Source organism: Lingula anatina, chromosome 1, assembly GCF_051362555.1.
Source record: "Lingula anatina isolate TDL-2025a chromosome 1, LinAna3.0, whole genome shotgun sequence".
Classification (NCBI taxonomy): Eukaryota; Metazoa; Brachiopoda; class Lingulata; order Lingulida; family Lingulidae; genus Lingula; species Lingula anatina.
In genome coordinates this window covers 17,897,568-17,918,693 of record NC_141767.1, presented here as the reverse complement: position 1 = coordinate 17,918,693, position 21,126 = coordinate 17,897,568, and the positions used below count along the sequence as shown (strand labels likewise).

Genomic DNA, 21,126 nt, shown 5'->3' with positions numbered 1-21,126 from the left:
ATGTTTGAGTTCTCACGTGAACGTGACCTGCACTTCGATCTTTCAGGGCAGCAAGAGTGAATTTTTAAACAGATCCACCACAAAGTCGGCTGGAGCTGCAGTAGGGCCTACTGTATTTATAACAGATAAGCGCAACATTAGCACTCTGGAATTCATTAATAACACAAAGCATGATATAACTGTTGAAAGTAACCCAGAAAAGACCTGTAACTTTTTTTTGACATTGATCTGTTCAGTTGCCAGGTTCGCAGACCAAAATGCAATTACACCACTATATTTTTTTTCACAAAAGTAACAAAAACTAACTCATTTTTTAGTTCATATGAATAACTTAAAGGGAAATTTAATTGATAAAATGCCTTTTGGGGACATAAATGATAATTTTAAACTGCCTCTTCAATCCTTAGAATAAAAATATATGGAATAAGCTAAATAAGTCATATGTCAACAGCAACCATTCATGAGCGTCTAACCTTTGGAGAAGCAAGGATGTCCCCAGGAGAAGTTATCAATGGCCAGCATGAAGGTAAAAAAGGAACTAAATCTTCCAAAAAAGACAAAGAGAATGCCTCTGTGTGTTATGTGACTTGCAAATCAGTGCAAAAGAGTTAACACTAGCAAGCAGATTTGGATAATACCAAATCTTTATTGTTTTGACACTTACAGTGGTACTAAACAACAGGAAATGGGAATTATTTCACTTTGCGCTATAGTGTACATTGTGTTGTTTGAGAACTGTATCTCAACTAACACATTTTTTTCTGTTCACCTTTACAGAAACTATTCAGTGTGTATTGTTGGATGCAATGGAAGTTGCACTTGACTTGTATATATGAATGAGATTCAATGTAAAGCCATGGATTTTTACTTAGATGACAGCTGGTGTATTTGTTTTTTTATAAACCAAGCTGTTCTGTCTCGTGTTTGAGAATCATTATAAAGTATTATTGCTATTGTTATGATAATAATAAAACATAAGTACCTGCCTGCTGATTGGTGTAATTAAATAAGAACACAATTTAAGGTTTCAAAGTTATAAACCTGAATTAACAGCATTGTCAATGATATCCAGATATGAAATTAAACAGTTTCCGTGCCTGTAGCCAGGGGATGTGGAGGTTTCAACAAACCGCCCTTTTGATGGGGAAAAAGTCTGGTTTTAACAAAATTTGATCTAGGTTCATGATGGTTTCATGACAGAAAGTCCACTTTTTCAGTAAAGAGTCACCACTTTAAAATTGTTGGCTAGGGGCCTGGATCCTAATTAGTTTCTGAGTATGTTTATGTGGATTATGTATCTTACAGTTTTGCATTAATTGATTCTGGATTTAAGATAGCATATGTGTTTGCTTACCTAGCTGTCTGGTAAATGGACCCCAATTGACTTGACTATTCCTTGCTTGGGCTTTTTTGCTTAATTAGAATTGTTATCCACAGTGTTCAGGATCTGACAGATGACCCTAGACTGATTCCTGCGGGAGGTCAGTTGATTTTCCCTGCAGGAACTGTTGGAAATATCCCTGGATTGCAGCTTTTTATTGTGAGGCTGTTATTTAGCTGGCCATAATTTACTATCTTCAGTTATGATATTCTTCATGCAAAAGATAGAGAAAAATCTTTAGCAGATAAAGTCGGATTGTAATCAACTATTTTATTGTGTTAATTTCATGAAATAATCTTATTACAGACTCTGCTTGGTTCATTAATTGAGCAGCTTGATCTTATTGTCTAGACACCATGACTCCATGTGGCGGCACAGGAGCTCTATTTATTTTCTTCTGATTTAGAGATCTGTTATTGTTTGGCAGGAGCGTATTAAGCCGGAATAAAATATCTTTGACACTTGTCTATTGATCCTCCACCTTTTGTGTCCAAATGTGAAATTGCTCTCTGTTAGAAAGTATTCAGAGCTCAGCTCCCGCTGGGAGAGAGGCAACCTGCTTGTGTGTGCTTATACTGCCTGATAAACTAATGGTATTGACTGAAAACCCAAGGTTAAACTTTGATGGGACTTGAAATAAGATTCTGTTGAATAACATAGAACTGACTAAATGATTTTGCAGGCAACTCCATGGCTTGTTCCAGATAATTGATAAAGAAATAATTACCAGAAGTTACAATGCTTCATTCCTCTTGCTTCTAATGTCTAACAGAATCTGCAACTAGATATTTTTGAGCATGTTATAAATCAATCTCAATTATCAGATGCACAAATCACTGAGAAAATATTGGTTACTTAATACTATGGATGTATAAATGGATTAAGAATAGCTATAAGTAAATGATTAAAGGCATGGGGGACAAATTATTACACAGTGAAATAGTTAATGAAACAAATTTTGAGAATGTTTTTTTCTCTATGTCAACTCCACCTCAGTGACTCATATCAAGTAATCCAAGCACTTTTTTTATTTTTTTAAAGATTAGAAAGAATTTAATATTGATGTTTTCCTAAATAAATATTGTAATTTAGAAAATAAGACTATTCTGGACACCTCTTTATAGTTTATGAAAGCACAGAAATTGCTGGGATAGTGTTGGACTTTATTTTTAATTATTGGGCAGATTGTTGGAACCATGCCACAGACACTGCATGTTAGATTGTTTTACAGGTAAATTTACATGTAGTTTGCCCTTATCCCAAATATCCCAACCGTTTTTTGAGAAGTAAATAACAGGTGTATTTTATCACAAGCATCCCTGATTAATTTTTAATAGCTACACCAAAAAAAAAAAATCTTTCTTGATGTAATTTTACTTGATTTCAAATATGAAGACGTAAGTACCTCGCTAACTAAGCTACTTTTAGTACTCTTCAAATAAGTAAATTGTTCCAGGTATTCAATATAATTTCACTTATATCTTTGCAACAAGCATTCCAGGTAATTTCACAAGGAGATCAAGATTTGTTGTAAGATTTATAGTTGTATCTGGCAGGCCGCCATGGTTCATCATCCACCAGTGGGAGAATGGCAGATGACCTATGAATGATCTCCACTCAGGTGCCGAGTAGGTAGAATGAACAAGTTGGGGTAAGTGTTAGCCAGACAACTCAGAGTTACAACCTGTACCCCGGCTTAACTGTTTGATTGGGTTGACTTTATTGATCATGAAATTGATAGATGATGCACTTTTCGGAATCTTAATGTTTGTTTCCATCCTAAACTGGAGCTGGGCAAGAAATGCCGATCTTCTTACCGGGGCAAGTCTGTCTGTGATGTGGTCAATACAATGTACGTAATGCTGCTCAATGGGTTTTTGTACAGTTGTTTTACTGGCATTAATCTGTGAAGTTTGACAGAACAGAGCTATCGCATTTGCCTATACTCAGTTTGTTTGCGGGTGTCTGAGAAATCTATTGGCAAATAGCTGAAAGCATTTTTAGTATCAATTTATGGTTTTGTTGAGTTGAAGACCAAGGGCTTTGCAACATCTTCCCTACATAGAAGATATTGATAGCTGCCGCCGAGTATTGATAGTGTGATGTATGCTGTACATAAGATAACCAAACTGTAACTGTAACGATCTTCAACTAACCCGCCAGAAGATTTGCACTCCTGGAAAGCTTAAACTGCCACTGGGATGCTACATTAAAATCAATGACTACCAAAAGGAGATTGTCACCATAGAAACTAGTGTACATTTTAAAGGATAATTTTATCAGGAGCGATCAATGCCCAAGTGGATGCCAGTTTGAATGACATGCTTTTCTGTTTCAGCCCGCAATGTGGTGGAGGCAATGTCAACCAGGCTGTGGGCTCGTATTCCTTGTCCTGACTTTACTTTCAGCAGACGACACAGAGTCAGCAGGTAATGATAGAATTGATAAGACGTTAAAGAGTGGCTAGGTTCTGATATTTTGTTTTAAAGGTTTAACTTATAAATGTTTTTTTTTTTTTTTTTTGATAATAAAATGGTTTTCACTATATACTATCACCAGTTTCTGTGTATAACTTTTTAGGAAGACAATTGTGTGGAATTGAAAGCATTCTCACAAATATATGTACTTGAGATCTAAGCAAGTCAGGCAAGCAAATACATGTATCTATAGATGTAGGTTGTGCTATGATAATGGTTGAGGAGAACTTTGCTGGTGACTGGTGTTTTCCTAATTGTCACATACTTTTTTGTGTAACTCATAAAATTCAAGAATTTGAATGGAGTAGTTATTTATAAATAAGTATTTATATGTGTAATACATGAAGTCCTTTCTTAGTTTGGTAGTTTGGTGCAAACTGCACAATCAATTCACAAGGATTCATTTTTGCTTTAGGTGGTTTTGACTTAATTTGGCACTAAAAGCAAAATTGCCTTGATAAGCTGGCTGGCACCATCAGTTTGATACTTATAGTAACAGTGGAATCCTTTAAATGCATAAGAGGATTCACATGCTTGTAGCTTATGTAGCAGGTGACATATATTAGATTGAATAAAGAGAAAATTAAGTGCCATAAGATGTTCTGAATCTTGAGTAGAGAGCATTTTTGTGGCCAATGGTAGATTGACGTTGGTACGTTTTTTTAATCGATGTACCAAGTTTGACTGTAAATTAAAGTACAATATATCTAGGTTATAGATAGATTTTCAAAAGAAAAAAAAAACAGATATTTTAATTTTTTATCGACTTATGAAGTTAGATGGAAAAATAGATGTAACTTGACATTTTTCTCAAAAGTGAACATGAAAACAAAAGGCAACTTATGGACATGTGCAAAACAGTAACAGAATGATTAAAGGGATAATAACTCTTCGTTTCGGCCAAAAAATGAATTTTCCTGGAGTAAATAAAAATTTCCCCATACTTACCAATGGTTAATGAAGCCATTTTCACATTCAAAGTTAGTCCCTGGTTTTTTGTTAAAATCTCTTAAGAGATTTTAACAGAGTATAGCCATCAATGGAGGTCACGTGATCTAAAGACAAGCTCAGGTATCAGAATAATAGCTATAACTACCATTTTTTGTGGTAAAACAGAATATATTTTATTTCTATGAGTTATTCACAATGTTTTTATTGTGAAATATAGATCTCATATGAAGAGTTATTATCCCTTTAAGAACAGTGATGTACTCTCAGAAAAAGCTTTTGTGCATAACTTTTACTCATATGACACCCCATTACACCCTGTCTATTTTTCTCTCTTAGTGATTTTTCTAAGGCATTTTAGTCATCAACTTTTTCCTCTTTGCTCCCTATTGGGAACACTGGTTAGGTTTAGTCTTAATGAGAAAACAGTCCATTAACACTAAATGGTTAATGACTTCTCCAATAACACATACCCAGGAGAGAAATCAAGGGAAAGTAATCTCAGATTCAATTCTATGAAATGTCATATAAATGTTTTAAAAGAATGTCACTTGTTGGTAATTTTTGATTAAAAGAAAACAATAAATTTATTGTTTCATATCTGAAAAGTTTCATACAAATATTGTTCAATATTTACTTCTTTGCATGTATTTATTTATGATGACCTAGCAAGGAGCACCAGTGTTACACCTAAACACAGCAATATAAAAGCAGGTGATCTATTCACACATGGATAGTAATATTTCTACTTATCAGCACTAGAGCTATGACCATTGGTTTGATTTAGTGTCTCGTATATCCTGACTGGGATTCCTACTCATGTGTTCAGTTCTCAGCATTATGCATCTTCAGGAAGTTTTAGCACGTATTTACTGGCTGTAATTAAGCTCACAGACGTATTCAGACTCCACCCTGGTGTATTAGGCTTTGTGGGTTATGTAAAAAAATCGTCTTGGGTTCAAGCTAAGCTTTCTGCTGAAGACTAACAAAATATTGGCAGTTACCTTCTCTTTGAGAGACTTATGTGATCAGGTGTTTGGTTCTCAGTTTCTTTCATTATGATTCATAGATCGGTAATTTAGAGCAGTTGAAATATTGTTATTAGGTAAAAAGACTTTGAATTATTGAGACTGGAAAATAATATACTTCAGTGTATTCGGTATCAGTGAAAAGGAAACAGTAGTATCTGATAAATGGCTATGTTTTGATGTGAAAGTGATGCACTTAGACTTTTGACAAATGGACTTTTAAAACACTTCTTGAAATAATATCAGTCAAGTTTGCAGAAAAGCTAATTGGCAAATGGTTTCTTTATTTATTTTACATTATTTTTGATCATATATTATGCCCAGAGAGAAAGCTTACCCTCTTCATGGGTCACATTCTAAGTAGCCAGCAAATGAAAAAATCATTACCGATGGCAGCAGCATATGGACCTCAAGGACACGGCAGACCTAAGACTTGATACAACTATGATCTGACAGACCTCTGTGGGTCCATGGTTTAAGTGGACAGAATGGCTCAAAAATGTGACCAGTGGAAAGTTTTTGTGAGGGGACAATAGCTGGTTGGCACTGACCCAACCATGCATCCTTATTAATACAAAAACAGCTGTAAGATTAAGCCAAATTTAATTTTTTTTAGTGTCAAAACAATGACGAATTGCCAAAAACATCTTACAGATTTTACATTTTCTCTTGAAAGCCACATTAAATTATTTCTAGTATTTGATAAAAATGTGTATGCTGCTGAGAGAATTCGAAGCTATTGGTATAGCATGTATCACTTCATCATTTGATCTTCAAAGAAAGATTCTGTGGAATCCAATTACAAAAAGATTTCTCCAGATTGAAAACAAGTTGATTTATCTGGAGACCACTTGGATCTTATCGACTGCCTCAATTTTTTCTGGCCATTGAACTGAATTTTGTTGTCTTCATTTGTATTGAGGGGTGGTGGTGGTCATAGTATTTGTTTGTCTGTGTGTTTGTGTGGGTGTTGTATGTTCATGTGTATGCATGCATGCATGTGTGTATGTTTATGTGTATGTTTATGCAGATGTTGTGCTCATGTTAATAAGAAGTATGAAAAGCAGATGGTTGACCAGTCGGGATGAAGAGCCAGATCATATAAAAACTTTCTGAGTCAGTGGGTGTTATATTTAGCTTAAGGGAAGACAAATTTATCAGTTGCTGTTTTAATGAAACTTAATGAAGTTGGAAGAGGGAATGGATTGTAGGTCTTGTTTCAGCTAGGACAATAATATGGCATTTATCTGGGTTAGATTTATCAGAAGGTCATCTATTGAATTTCACTTAAAAAAAAAAAAAAATATATATATATATATTATTATTATCTAATATTCATCTTCGTCAGTATTCAAATTTCTGATATACAAAATACTGATGGAGCTCTTAATAGTGATATGTATATACATATTGACTCCCAGTTGAAACTGGTAGTTGGACAAATGTTGAACAGAGAAATAGTCTTAAATGTACTACTGAAAAACTGGGTAATGAATTTAAAGGGATAATAACTCTTCGTATGAGATCTATATTTCACAATAAAATCCTTGTGAATAACTCATAGAAATATAATATATTCTGTTTTACCACAAAAACAGCAGTTATAGCTTTTATTCTGATATCTGAACTTGTCTTTAGACCACGTGACCTCCATTGATGTCTATACTCTGTTAAAATCTCTTAAGAGATTTTAACAAATAACCAAACTTTTTAGAAAAAAACCAGGGACTAACTTTGAATGTAAAAATGGATTCATTAACCATTGGTAAGTATGGGAAAATTGTTGTTTACTCCAGGAAAATTAATTTTTTGGCCGAAACAAAGAGTTATTATTGCTTTAACTACTCATTACAGTGTCCAAATCTTACTGAAGAATGCTATGTCAGTTTGGGTAAAATTTATAGCAAACATAATATCCTGAAATTTAAGGCAGCAATAAGTATCGCAGATGTGGAAAAAATGAAGAACTTTTGTAGACTACTAAGAGTTATATTTACTGAAACTGTAGAGTAATAACTAGCAAAATTAATTAGCAATGCTTATATATATTTTTATACTATTCTATGTACCAGGAATATGGATGAGAAAAAATAAATGAATCAAATTGAAATGAATATCTGCTTGTTGGTTGAGTAGGAGATATAATCTTTTCCAGTAAAGATCATAATTACTAGCTAGGTATTAGTGGAAGATTAGTAAAAACTCTCTCTCTCTCAAGCATCTTTGTGCATGACTATGAATTCATTGCACTTTGTTACAGCAGCTGGTGTATAAAATTGTGTATTGGCATGGATCATTATTGCTAACAAGATTTGTGCTTTCATGAGGCTATGAAATCTTGATCAAATTATCCAATCAGCTTCTCTCACTGATTGAATTGATCACAGGACGAGTCCTAATCCGGCCTGTCAGCTTGTCCCTAGGGAAGAATTCTGCATGTTAGGTAGTAATTTGTAAAGTAAAGAGAAAGGAAGGTATAACTATAACTGGCACATGAAGGGCTTTTGCTAATGGACAAGTGTGAACTCACTGATGTACTTCTGCTTGTTAAACTCATATTTGATAAAAGAAATTTGTAAAAATGAGCAAGTAAAGTTTAAATTGCAAATTGATGTACAGTTATGACATAGATGCAGGTGTAAATTAATGTTTTACATGAGTTGCAAAAACCAAATGGATTTTAAATTAAGTTAGTATAGCCTATACTTAAAAGCACTAAGTTCATGAAATTGACACACAAAATTTTTTAGGAGTAAGAGTAAACTTAAACTTTAATTCTATATCAGTAAATATCAAAATCGAATAAACAATTATGTCCATGGCTGATTTCAATGTACCTATTTAGAGTGATCCAAAAAGAACAATGTTTTTTATGTTGACCCTATGCTATATTGAGGCTGTGATATTTTGATGTTGAGGTGAGGGTCAGGTAAAGGAGCACTGGCATCTCACCTGAGATAGCTTGGATGTTACTGTTGATAGGGAACATTCTTCACAGTTACCACAATTTATGCCCACCTGCCATATTTAGGGGCATCAGACACCTTACCCAGCTCTTATTTTAATTGAAAACTTTGATACAGCTAGCCCAGTGTTACAATTGTTTAGATTTGTTTTCGTGTGTTTTTGATTCACAAAGGAAATGAGAGCTTATAAGACTTTGAAGGACCCTTCCCCTAGGAATAATTTCAAGGCTTTGGGCATAGGTTTCTGCAGCTGAAGGTCTGATAATTTACACATTTAAGATTTCACTTGTCACTCCATTCATCCATTTTCTTTTGTATTTCTGTTAATTAATATTCAGGGTCGGATCCAAAGATAATTTCTGACAGTCTTCTAAATTATCTTTGTTGATCTTTCCTGCATTTTTGACCGTCTCCCGACAGAAAAAATAGATACCCGTCAATGTAAACTTGAAAATCTGACCGTCTTCCGGAAGACCCAGAAGACGGCCTAAATCCGCCCCTGATATTGTTATGTTTGCTTGTTTGTCTAGTTATCTGTTGATATTCAATTATATAATTTTTTTCACTTAACCCAGAAGAGGAAGAATTGAATGGCTTGAAAAATGTGACTTTAGGCTCATAAAATTGATAGCTTCCCCATTTATTATTATCAGTCATTTCCCCAACATTTTCTATATATAGATAACATTATTTTTCTATGTTCCATACATTTTTTTCAGATTGTAACAGGGTCTTCCAGAGTACAGCAGATGGGCCCAAAAATGGCACCTTCACCTCTCCCAACTGGCCAGAAAGCTACCAAAACAACTTGTGCTGCATCTATAAGTTTATCGGCATTGGACAGGAACGAGTCCAGCTGACATTTGATCAATTTGATATCCAGGGCATCCCACCAAAGTAAGACTCTCAGAAAATAGAATTTCTGTAAAAACATTGATTTCCGTCATTTTCCTCCATGCTAAGCTTAATAAGTACTAGTCATTTTCAGTACAGTGCAGCAACTGACTTAGGGACTCTGGTGAACATTGCAGCATTTGTGTTATCTTAGGCACGCATAGGTTTCTTGTCTGATATTTAGCGTCTATCTGCAGTTGAAGGGAAGATGATGAAGAGCATTTTTCAGCACTTAGCTGCAGTGTGTTTAATGGCTTTATCCAGTGCATTATGACAAGGCACCTGTCTGTGGTATCATATAAGTCTGCACGCACTATTCGCTTTTTGTTTCCACACCAGTTAATAGCTAATGAGTTGATTCTCCTGACCTCTCTTAAGCAAGGTTACTTTAGATTAAACTTTCGGGGGTATGTGCCTAACCTGAGAACTTGTGCTGCGCATGGAATTTTTTTATTGCCTCACAAATTTAAAGGTGAATTTGATAATGAAATGAAAAGTTAATTGAAACTGAATTACCAAAGCATATTTGGCTGGAAGTAGTGCCAGATACCATATTTCACCAGTGCTTAGGCAGTCTGCATTTCAATGTTAATTATTTGATTTTGGTTTTGAAAGTAATATTCTGTTTTTTTCTTCATAATTTTAAATTGTATAATGGGGTTAGAAAGTACCAGTTATATCATTTAACAGATTTTTGTTTACTATAGATTTATAAAAATAAATTAGTTTCTGAATTGGTTTGATATTGAATTTAGATTTTTTCACAATATAGCCATTAAAAAAAAGAAAGATTTTGTTGTGCTGAAAATAGTGAATAGTCTGAATAAAACTCAATTTATTTCTTTGATAAAAACAGTCATTTGTGAATTGCTTTTCCCTCTTGTATTAATGTGTCTGGCATTATGATAAATGAAGCACTAAATACAGAGCAGCTCTGCCCTCTTTTTACAAATCCTGCAAACTCGGCAGATAATTAGAAGGGGAAATGGAAGATGATTAAAAATGAAATGAAACAATACAGATTTGGCCCAATTCTTTTATATCCAAATAATGGCAAAAATATATTGTTTACTATAAAAAAGAAGTGTTCTCAATTTCTAAAATTAATTTTGTCAATGATAAAGAATAATTCTGTTTATTACATGTATTGTTATCTATGTAAAGAGGATCAACAATAAAGAATATATTCTGTATATTACATATATTGTTAATTATATAAAGAGGATCGATGTATAGAAAAGAGAAAGAAATGACTCCAAAAGCATCTTTTGATTATAAACTGAAATCCTTGCATTACGATGATATATTTATGTATGTATATATTTGCATCTTTCCACAGATGTCAACATGACTATGTAGATCTGTTTATCAGAGCAGAGCATCCAGATGTTAATCTGCTAGACACACCATTCCTGGGACGCTACTGTGGGTCTTCTGCCCAGGTGTTGCCTGGCAACCTGGTATCCATGGGACAGATCTTCATCCTCATGCTCAATACAGATGCAGCCAAGGCAGGCAAGGGGTTCCTTGGAACATATCATTTTCTTAATTCATGTATGTATTTCAATGTATTTCACTCTATAGTGAATGTATATGTAATTTTTGAAGAAAGATAATATTTTTAAAGGATAATCATAAGATAGCCTTACTTTATTTCAGTTTATTTGGTTGCATTTTATTAATTGATACTTAAATGATTTTTAGAATTTTAGAATTGTAAAACCATTTTATTTGTCTCGTTTTAATGAAAAAAATTGCTGCTTTGATTTAATGACTCGGTAACCATTCTATTTTAACTAAAAATAGGTGAAAAGGATCTAAGAATCTACAACTCCTCTATAAATATACAGTTTACCATTTTTCAATGAAGGTATATATCTTTTGTAGTCACATATTTCACATTTCAGAATCATGGTTCACATTTCAGCTCTTTATGACATGGGGACTCCAGCTCCACAACCAGTGTGTGGCTATAATATAGATGGGTTGAACAGACCTAAGGGTATTATAGCTGCCCCCACATACCCAGGTATCTACCCTGATCACCTCTTCTGCTTTTACAAACTCCAGGGAGTTCAGGGACAGAGGATTCGCCTGCACTTCTTAGACTTTGATGTATATGAGGGTGGACTTCAGTGAGTATATATAAGTGTGCGCAAATGGAATCATTTATATTGTTCAGAGGAATGTGGCTGAGAGTTTGGTGTAACAAATAGTGTTGTCATCAAATATTGTTGGTATTTACAGGAATAATATATAAGGAAGCTGTAACAAAAGCAAATTTTCCACTTTAAATTTTTTATTGAAAAAAAAAAGACTTCTCCTACTTGAATGTAATCAGAAAGGAATGTTAACCTGCTTAAGAGTTCACCAAAGGCTTTGCATCTATTTCATCCCCAGCTGTCCCATAGACCATGTGAAGGTCTATGATGGTTACACGAACCAGGACCTTTTGATTGGTACTTTTTGTGGCAGTGTCATGAAAGACCGGGTCCTCTACTCCACAGGACCGGCACTACACATCGAGTTTGTCACCAGAAGTGGGCGTGTCCCTCCCACCGACTCCTCCTACCTGCCATACTGGGAACTGGAGGAGTCATCCCGGTTTCAACAGAAAGGCTTCAAGGCTGAATATGAGTTCAGCGATAAATTTGTTAATCTAGGTAATGGCTGGTTTGTTGCTAAATGATGTTCTTAATGATGGCGCCTGAATAGTTTGCTGATAGCGTTAGTTGGCTTTGTAGAAAAAGACTTGAAATCAATTGCCGTCCTGAACTGTGACATGTCAGCTATTGATTTTTGTTGCCTCAGTGTCTGGTGGAGACTAAAAACATTTTAACTGAAGGAAAAATGATAAAAGAAAAAAATCCAGTGCTTGTCATATTTTTTTGAATGCCATGAAATTATATCCAGAATTTTTTTCTCCATATGACCTTTCCATTTTCGAAAGCAAAATAGGGTGTAGTAAAATCATTTATTGTTAGGTAAAATAAGAAAAAAAAACTATATCTAAGGAAGGTGTTTTAGCTGCATGGAATGTGAAGTATAAGCTGTAGTAATTAACATTCCTGGCAGGGCAATGGTGTTTACTGTGGTGGTTCATGTAACTTGCTCTGATATCACTGATGGATTCTTTCTAGTTACATCAAAGTTAAAGCTTTGCCATTTTTTCTTTCAGATTTCATTAAACCTCCTGCAATGCACTACCCAGGCACAGGTAAATGTTGATATGTATAAGAAAAGAAAAAACTTTCAAACACACTGTGACACTTTATCTGGCTCTGACAACTGAAATGAATTTTAGTTATATGAAAATGTAAAGATGATTGAAAATATATTAATAATATTTTTTGAAGTTTTTGATTTTAAATAAAATTTGTACCTTTATTCAAACTTATTTTTATTGGATGTTCATTAAATATGGGTTGCTTTGTGGAATGACTTTTGGTGTTATATGCTTCCAGAATGTGACCAGGTCATCAGGAGCTCGGGACAAAGCAATGGCACTGTGACATCTCCATACTTCCCCAAGTCTTACCCCATCAATGTCACCTGCTACTTCTACATTGATGGCCTTGAGGATGACAAAGATCTTGAAAAAGTGCGCCTGACATTTAACAATTTCTACATTCCATCTAGGTCCACAGAGAGGTGAAGATACACATCATAGCATTTGATTCTGACTTGAAAATTGTAGTCTGGGGTTGTTATCAGATCCTGATTTTGATGTGTTTGAAGGGCTAGTTACAAATTAAGGGCCTCAGAATCTTCCTCGTTGTTCATCAAATATAAATTTTGCTTATGCTTTAGAAGAATTTGATCAAAATTAAACAGACACCAAGCAGATTTAATACCCATAGTGCTTAGAGAGATCACAGATCTGCAGAATGCATGAACTATATGGTAGCTGTTAGTATCTGATATGTTATGTCAGTACATACATGCTGTATAGAGGGGAACAGTTTTAATCTGTAATCTCTGAAGCACAACTGCATATTCTAAAAATGATCTTTCAGATGCACCGATGGTTTCCTTGCTGTATACCTACAAGGCAGACTGCCAGTGGATGGAAGAACAGACGATGCTGATGCAATCTACTGTGGTAGGGTACCAGACTCCCCAATCGTTTCTTCACACCCAAGAATGTTCTTGGTATTTGACTCTCACCATGCAGGCATTGCAGGCAGTGGCTTCAAGGCAACTTATGAATTCCTCACAGGTATGTCATGGGAAGCAGCACACATTGTACCTGCAGCTATGTTATTAAAGATGTGAAGGAATATGTTAGCAACATAACCTCAATCAATTTCAGCTTACTTTAATTTAGTAACCTGGAAAATATTTGCTAGTCTTGTACAGTTTTTAGTTATGATTGGAAAATATCCTGAAAACAGCTGTCTTTTGGGAATATTTGCAACAGATTGTGTTGGCATTGACATTCCTATGAGCTTTACTCTGTTCACGATGAAACTATGACATGCAGATATTTTTGACTTTTATTTAAGTACAGGTCACTTGTTTTTCTATTAACTGGGTGAATGTTTATACTTAAGTAAGGAATGCATTTAATCTTAAGAGTGGTCATTGTTAGATGTCTGATTACCACAGAGGACATGGAAACATCATGCATCATTTTAGCTTAAACATTGTTTTGCTAGCACACCTATAACACCTCTTATTTAACACATTGACCTTCCAGCACACTAACACACTGCACTATACAACACATTGTCTTCATAGCACACCTAGCCATGCCCTGTATAAAACATTGTCATCCATCATACCGAACACACTGCCCTATATAACAGCACATCTAACTCATTGATCTGTATAACATATTGTTATGTATTCCTTACACACCTAACACTCTGCACAGTATACGACATTGTGTTCCAAGCACACCTAACACACTGCCCTGTGTAACACATTGTCTTCCTAGCACACCTAACACACTGCCCAGCATTACACATTGTCTTCTTAGCACACGTAATACACTGCCCTGTGTAACACATTGTCTTCCTAGCACACCTAACACACTGCCCTGTGTAACACATTGTCTTCCTAGCACACCTAACACACTGCCCAGCATTACACATTGTCTTCTTAGCACACGTAACACACTGCCCTGTAAAACACATAATCTTACTAGCACACCTTCCATATTTCTCCAATGTAGCACATTGCCATTTAGCCCAACTAACACACTCCCTTGTATAATGCAATACCACTTAAAACATTCTAGTGCTCCACTGACTATGGTCTTCTGTTTCTATTCCAGACTATGCTGTGCCTGGTACACCAATGTCAGAGGAAGGCTGTAGATTCCAATATAACACACATTCACAGAAATCTGGAACATTCACGTCGCCTCGTTATCCCAGGAAATACCCTCCAAACATGCAGTGCATCTATATATTCCGAGGACTAAGAAATGAACAAATAAGGATCTCATTTGACAAGTTTTTATTAAAGGCAAGCGATGGAGTATCAAACACTGAGTAAGCACAATTTAAGACAATTATAATGTTGATTTGCAAGGAAAATTTTATTTCCTGTGACAGAACTTTTATTTTTCAGCTTTTATTAATTTTTTGATGTCATGTAAAGGACTTGAATTCACACTTCTTTGCATTATACATATAGTCATTTTCCAGTTTGACAATTTTAATTTAAAAGTACCACACAATTTTAGCTTAAAAGTGCCACACACCACTTTTGACTTAGTAAGTGTACAAGCACATTATGATTTTCCAGATGCCCAGAGGATAAAGTGATTATCTATGAAATTACCTATGACCGCGACACAGGGAATGAGACCCTAACTAACATTGGAGTATATTGTAAAGCTATCATACCAGGCCCTATTCTGTCACCCAGAGGAATAAACAACATGATGGTAGAATTCCAGTCAGATTTTGAAGGTGTTGCTGGGGGTTTTCAAGGAAAATATGAATTCTTGGAACTCACGGACCCAAGTAAGTACTGACATCTGTCAATTAGTACTTACTATATATAGAAGTTATATTAGTAATAAGTTGTTTTTTATTTCAAGAATTATGTAAGGTTGTACTTTTTCTTCAGTTTCATATTTCTTATAGTTTTTTCAGTGATTTTTATACATGGTATAATATATTTTACTTTCATTTTCTTATTTTCTAATATTTCAAAAAAGTCTCTCATACTTCCAGCCTGTGGTGGCAACCTAACCTCAGATGAACATGGCGGGGGTGTCATCACAAGTCCTAACTATCCTGCCAACTACAAGAAGGACACAGGATGTATATGGCATATTCAGCTCAGAGATCCTCAGAGCAAAGTTCTCCTACATCTACAAAAGTTTGCCATGGAAGGCAGCCCATCTGCGTGAGTAGTGGCAAAGTGTGAATTATCTTTGTAGTATAATAATAATAATAATAATATTAATAACAATAATAATAATAATAATAGCAGCCACTCCCCTGTGATATTATGGAAAATTTTATACAGGTATGAATACCTTACCTGTTCGGGATCAAAGGGTTGACTGAAACATATAGTACAGAACATAAAAGGTCATGTAATTCCCAGCATGCAATGTTATAATTCATTAGTATTATCTCACACTTACAGCGGGTGTTCAGCAGCTGTTCTCAGAATATACAAAGGTGGTGGCAGTCAACCCGAGGAGCTGTGCGGTACAGATCTCAAGCCAGAGACCAAGATGATTATATCAGCTCAAAACAATATTACTTTAAAGTATGTACTTTTGATGAAAAGGCAAGGGTTCATGGTAAAAAGAGTGTTTCATTTAAATGATACATGATGTCAATAAATGGCAAAATATTTATATTAGATCGAAGAAAAAATGTATTTTTGTTTTGATTTTTTAAAATTAAGGTTTTGATTTATTCTTTGGTTATTTTTCCTATAGATTTACTACTTCAAGCAGTGCTATTGGAAATGGTGGATTCTTCATAGCATGGGCAGAGATTATACCTGAAGTCTATCTTGGTAAATTAAGTCCTTACCTGAAGACTCAATATTTATTCAATTTTTTATTACAAAAAAAAGTTTCATCCACACAGGTTTCTTTCCCCCCACCCTCCCCCAGTAAAGTGTATTTTATATAAAAATAATTATTGCCTGAGATATTGATTAATAAACCTGGATCAATTATTGAAACATAGATTAAACAATAAGTCACTTAAATTTACTTGAATTGATTAATTAGTCAGTTGTTATATTTCACAAAAGCCCACATATGTGTGTTGTTACATTTAGGGTATTGCAGTGGTTTCAAGTGTCATGCTAACCAGTATTGCATCCCCAGGAATTTGGTGTGTGACAAGGTGACACATTGTGGAGAAGGGGACACCTCAGATGAAGGGATATCATGTGAGAAACTGTCACACTTAACACAATGGTGCAGGAACACCTGTCACAATTTCTTATTCGAATATCAGATCACTTAGTAGATACACCACTATGTCAAAACTAACTCTTATGGACCCCTGGCATACTACATATTTCACAGCAAAGGAAAGAATCACACACTAGCACACTGGAACACTAAACTCACTGAATGGACTGAAGCAAACAACACCGTACAGCAAAGGTCATGGCTTAGACTTAATTATTACCTCAACTAACACACTGGTACACTCAACTGTTACATTTGTTAACTTTACACAATATTGCCCATCCAACACATTTACTGAACATTTACATTTGAATATGTCACTTGTGAAAAGACAACGTACTGTGTAAATCATGCTTTCATTGGAAGTATTTTGTTTTTTATCTTATTTACTTCCTTGTCCATGTGGTCATAAGCTTAATAACGAATCAATGTGTCTCCATTAAAGTCTACATTAAATTGTCATCATTGTAATGGACATAGTGATTTTTTTCGAGAAGGCTTGCAAACAGTCAAGGAGAAATTGTTTAAAAATTGAAGGATTTAGCTGGATTCAATATTTATATTGCTTGAATCACAGCATTGATTTTTTAATTTTTAACTAGCCCAAACAGAAAAAAATTCCTGTCAGACATTTCTTGTTGAATAAATGTTTCTCTCTAAAATCCAATGGCTATTCAGCTACCCCTTTACCTTTATATAACAATTTTTCCAGCCATCCACTATTGAAAGCATTTAAGAATAAATGAACTGGTATGGAATTTAAAAAAAAGCTGGCTGATTGCAAGCAAAATATTATTTTTGTTGCTTATTGTAAATGCATTGTGTTTTCTTCATTTTATGTCATAGGTGATGCCCGTAGACTTATTTCATTTCTCTCTTGGTTTTTGTTCTGGATTCCATTTGTTCACACAGTATTTAGAACTGTAGGTGCAGTTAGTTGAAGTTTCCCACTGTCTGCACTTGTAGAACAAAAAAGTAAGTGCCCTATCACATTTAAGATTCACTGCACTGAGAATGATAAGAAAAATAAAGTAATATTCATTTAAAGTAGATTTTACTCACTGTATGACAAGCACCGACTCTCACCTTTATGTCATAAATATTACTGAAGCATGCATGTATAGCCTTAAAATAAAAGTTACTGCTGCTTTTCCCTTGAATAGATGTGCTACATGTGTCCCTATATTATGATATACATGCACATAAAACGTGTCTATTTTAGACAAAGATAATAGTCTTTATGGACAGAATATGCTGCATTAGATTTTCAGATCAGATTTTTTCAATATAATTCTTTTTCTGGCATTTTTTCTATAGGAGGATAAAATGTGCTGCCTAAAATAAAAAAAAAAAACTTTTGTGTTTTTTTTTTGCATTTATTTATAGATCAGGGCCATAACAGAGGAATATTGTCAAGTTTAGACAATTTACAATTTTCACTCCATTTTGATATTGCTTAATCCTGCTGTATGAAAAGTAGACAAGTAGGCAGCATTTTTAATCAGCAAATTTGACATTTTTCATGGGTTTGGTGCAATTGATTTGTTATTGTATCAGTGCCAAGACATTCATGATTCATCAATTTTGAGATCAACTTGAAAGTCATTCATCACTTATCTGGATGAAGAGGACGTAATTTGGCCCATAGAACACATCAAGAATTTGGCATCAATCTTTGCTCTCCAGTAATTGCCTCCTATTGATTACTGTCAGTGTGCCCATTTCATTGTCATTTGAGTCATATGTACATTCTGACCATCTGTAGATTAAATTTGTGTAGTCTCTATGTGCCCTTAAGGAGTTTTAGAAAGACAAGAGGCACATATGCGTTCAGTATAAGTTTATTTTATTTCACCAAAAGTTATATAGATTTAAAAACTCCAAGTACTGATGTGTACAAATTTTTTAAAAGTTGAGATAAATTATATAAAATGTTTTTCTTAATTTGTTATACATGTAGGTCAAAAACAATAGGTAATAGCATGGTGCTTCATTTGTGTGCACACACATATACTGACAGATGTCATATGTCTTTTTTTTTTTTACTTTTTTTTTTTGGGGGGGGGGGAGGACAGACCTTGAAAGAAAATTATTATACTTAAGAGGAGAAGCTTTAAACTGCAACAAATGCAGTACTGGAGATTTGTCACTTTTCTTTTAAAATTATTCACTTTTGTGTGAGTTTTGTAGTGAATTTTTTCATACTGGTACATATTTTATTTCAAAATTTTGTTTGGCATATTTTCATGTCACTTAATTTTTTTCATGTAGTACACATAAGTTGGATTGAAATTTTGAGAAATATCAACTTTTTGCAGGTCCTTCTACCAAGAAGATGAATGTTGTTCATGTGATTCTTGGGTTGATCTTAACTGCGGTGCTGTTGCTTTTGATTGGTGTCTGTGTGTTTAGACGACGCAGGAAGAAATCACGTGACAAAAAACAGGACTTGGAGCAAGAAGTTCATTTTATTCGAGGCAGCACGGTAGATGATGAAAATCTCTTTACACAGCCAAATCATTCGCAAGATACCAATCCTAAAGTTTCCACAGTGTGACAGTTGAACTTGAAGTAGCCTGACATAAAAATTATAAGAGCATAATGCAAATGATCCTCTGTGGTGACGTATGAGTATTGTCTGGCACAATATGTTGTTTGCATGGAGATGCAGGAAAGAGCAAGAACACACATGCCTTGCTCGAGTTGTTGGATTGGTATAAATTGTCTATGCAGGTCTGACTTTACTGGGAAAGTTGCAGACAGAACTGTGAACAATTATTTCTTGGAGAAGGTTCTAATATTGAGATTGTGAACCATTTCTCACTGTATATAGATCAGTCTTATGATTATTGGTGCATCTCGTTGGATTGGCTTAAAGTCATGAATTAAGTGTACGAATGGTGAGATGACATTGTTTTTTTACATCTCTGGGTGTGAAGGTAATGCATTTATTTCCAATCAAACGTAAAAGACAACTTCGATGAGTAGGAGGGATATTTTTGTAAACATGTTCTTACAGAGCCTATGACCACAGTGCCCTGGATAGTTTTTGATTATTATTTATATTGTACTAAGTCTTTCTTGCAGCAAGCCCATAGACAGGGAGTTTGGAGAACTGCCTGGATCAAAATTTGATCTAGATTCTGTTACAGCTGTGGTAAAAAGGTCCACTATTAAAAAAAAAATCCACACCTTTGCAGTCGCTGGCTATATAGGCTTGTGGTACAAATGTATAATTATACAACTTAAAATTCAGACTTCACTATTGTCATATTCCAACTATATTCCTTACCTTCAAGGTTCAAAATTCCTTCAAGATGCTCATCAGTTTATGTAACCCATTTGGAAGAAGTTGCATCATTCACAGAAAAATCAAACCCAAGTCTGTTAATTCCTCTTTTCAATGAATTCAGATAATTATTTTTGATCGGAAAAGACCCATTGTCTTTATAACTGAATCTTGTCATCTAATGACTCTCTTTCAGACAGTTTCCTGGCATTCAAGACTGTGTGATTCTAATTAATAGCTACATGTATTTTCTCTGAATATCTTACTCAGGCTTTGGAAGTTCTAGGATTAAAATATAAACTCAAGTGCTACTATTTTTCTACAAGCTGTCATTATTATTATACACATTTAACCATGGTCTATATATATATGTATGGTCTTTTCAAGCTGTAGGTATTTGTATTAAAAGGATAACAACTGTTCATTTTGGCCAAAAAATTAATTTTCCTGGGGTAAAGGACAATTTTCCCATACTTACCAATGGTTAATAAATCCATTTCTACATTCAAAATTAGTCACTGTTTTTTTTTCAAAAAAGTTTGTTTTTTTGTAATAATCTCTTAAGAGATTATTACAGAGTATAGCCATCTATGGAGGTCACGTGGTCTGATGACAAGCAGACTTCAGAATAATTGCTATAACTGTCGTTTTTGTTAATAGAATATATTATGTTTCTATGAGTTGTTTACAATGTATTTACTATGAAATATGAATGTCATACGAACAGTTGTTATCCCTTTAATT

At 34.4% G+C, this 21,126-nt stretch overlaps 1 protein-coding gene across 4 annotated transcripts; it reads left to right on the top strand.

Moving 5' to 3' along the window:
- Positions 1-408: 408 nt before the first annotated feature.
- Positions 409-20,693, top strand: LOC106178157 (cubilin). 4 transcript variants are annotated; one of them, XM_013561222.3, is made up of 18 exons: positions 410-526; positions 2,875-3,032; positions 3,720-3,810; positions 9,520-9,697; positions 11,034-11,248; positions 11,622-11,829; positions 12,095-12,357; positions 12,873-12,911; positions 13,159-13,345; positions 13,711-13,913; positions 14,973-15,192; positions 15,449-15,669; positions 15,883-16,057; positions 16,304-16,429; positions 16,605-16,684; positions 16,955-17,068; positions 17,940-18,068; positions 19,412-19,582. In XM_013561222.3, the coding sequence occupies exons 3-17, from the start codon at positions 3,726-3,728 to the stop codon at positions 18,032-18,034; spliced, it is 2,409 nt and encodes an 802-aa protein (XP_013416676.1). In that variant the 5' UTR covers positions 410-526; positions 2,875-3,032; positions 3,720-3,725; the 3' UTR covers positions 18,035-18,068; positions 19,412-19,582. The 4 variants fall into 4 exon arrangements, with proteins under 4 accessions (XP_086858338.1, XP_013416676.1, XP_086858339.1 ...); XM_087002212.1 differs by lacking the exon at positions 17,940-18,068 and having other exon boundaries at positions 409-526; positions 19,412-20,693; XM_087002213.1 differs by lacking the exons at positions 410-526; positions 2,875-3,032; positions 17,940-18,068 and adding an exon at positions 3,040-3,233 and having other exon boundaries at positions 19,412-20,693.
- The last annotated feature ends 433 nt before the right edge of the window (positions 20,694-21,126 follow it).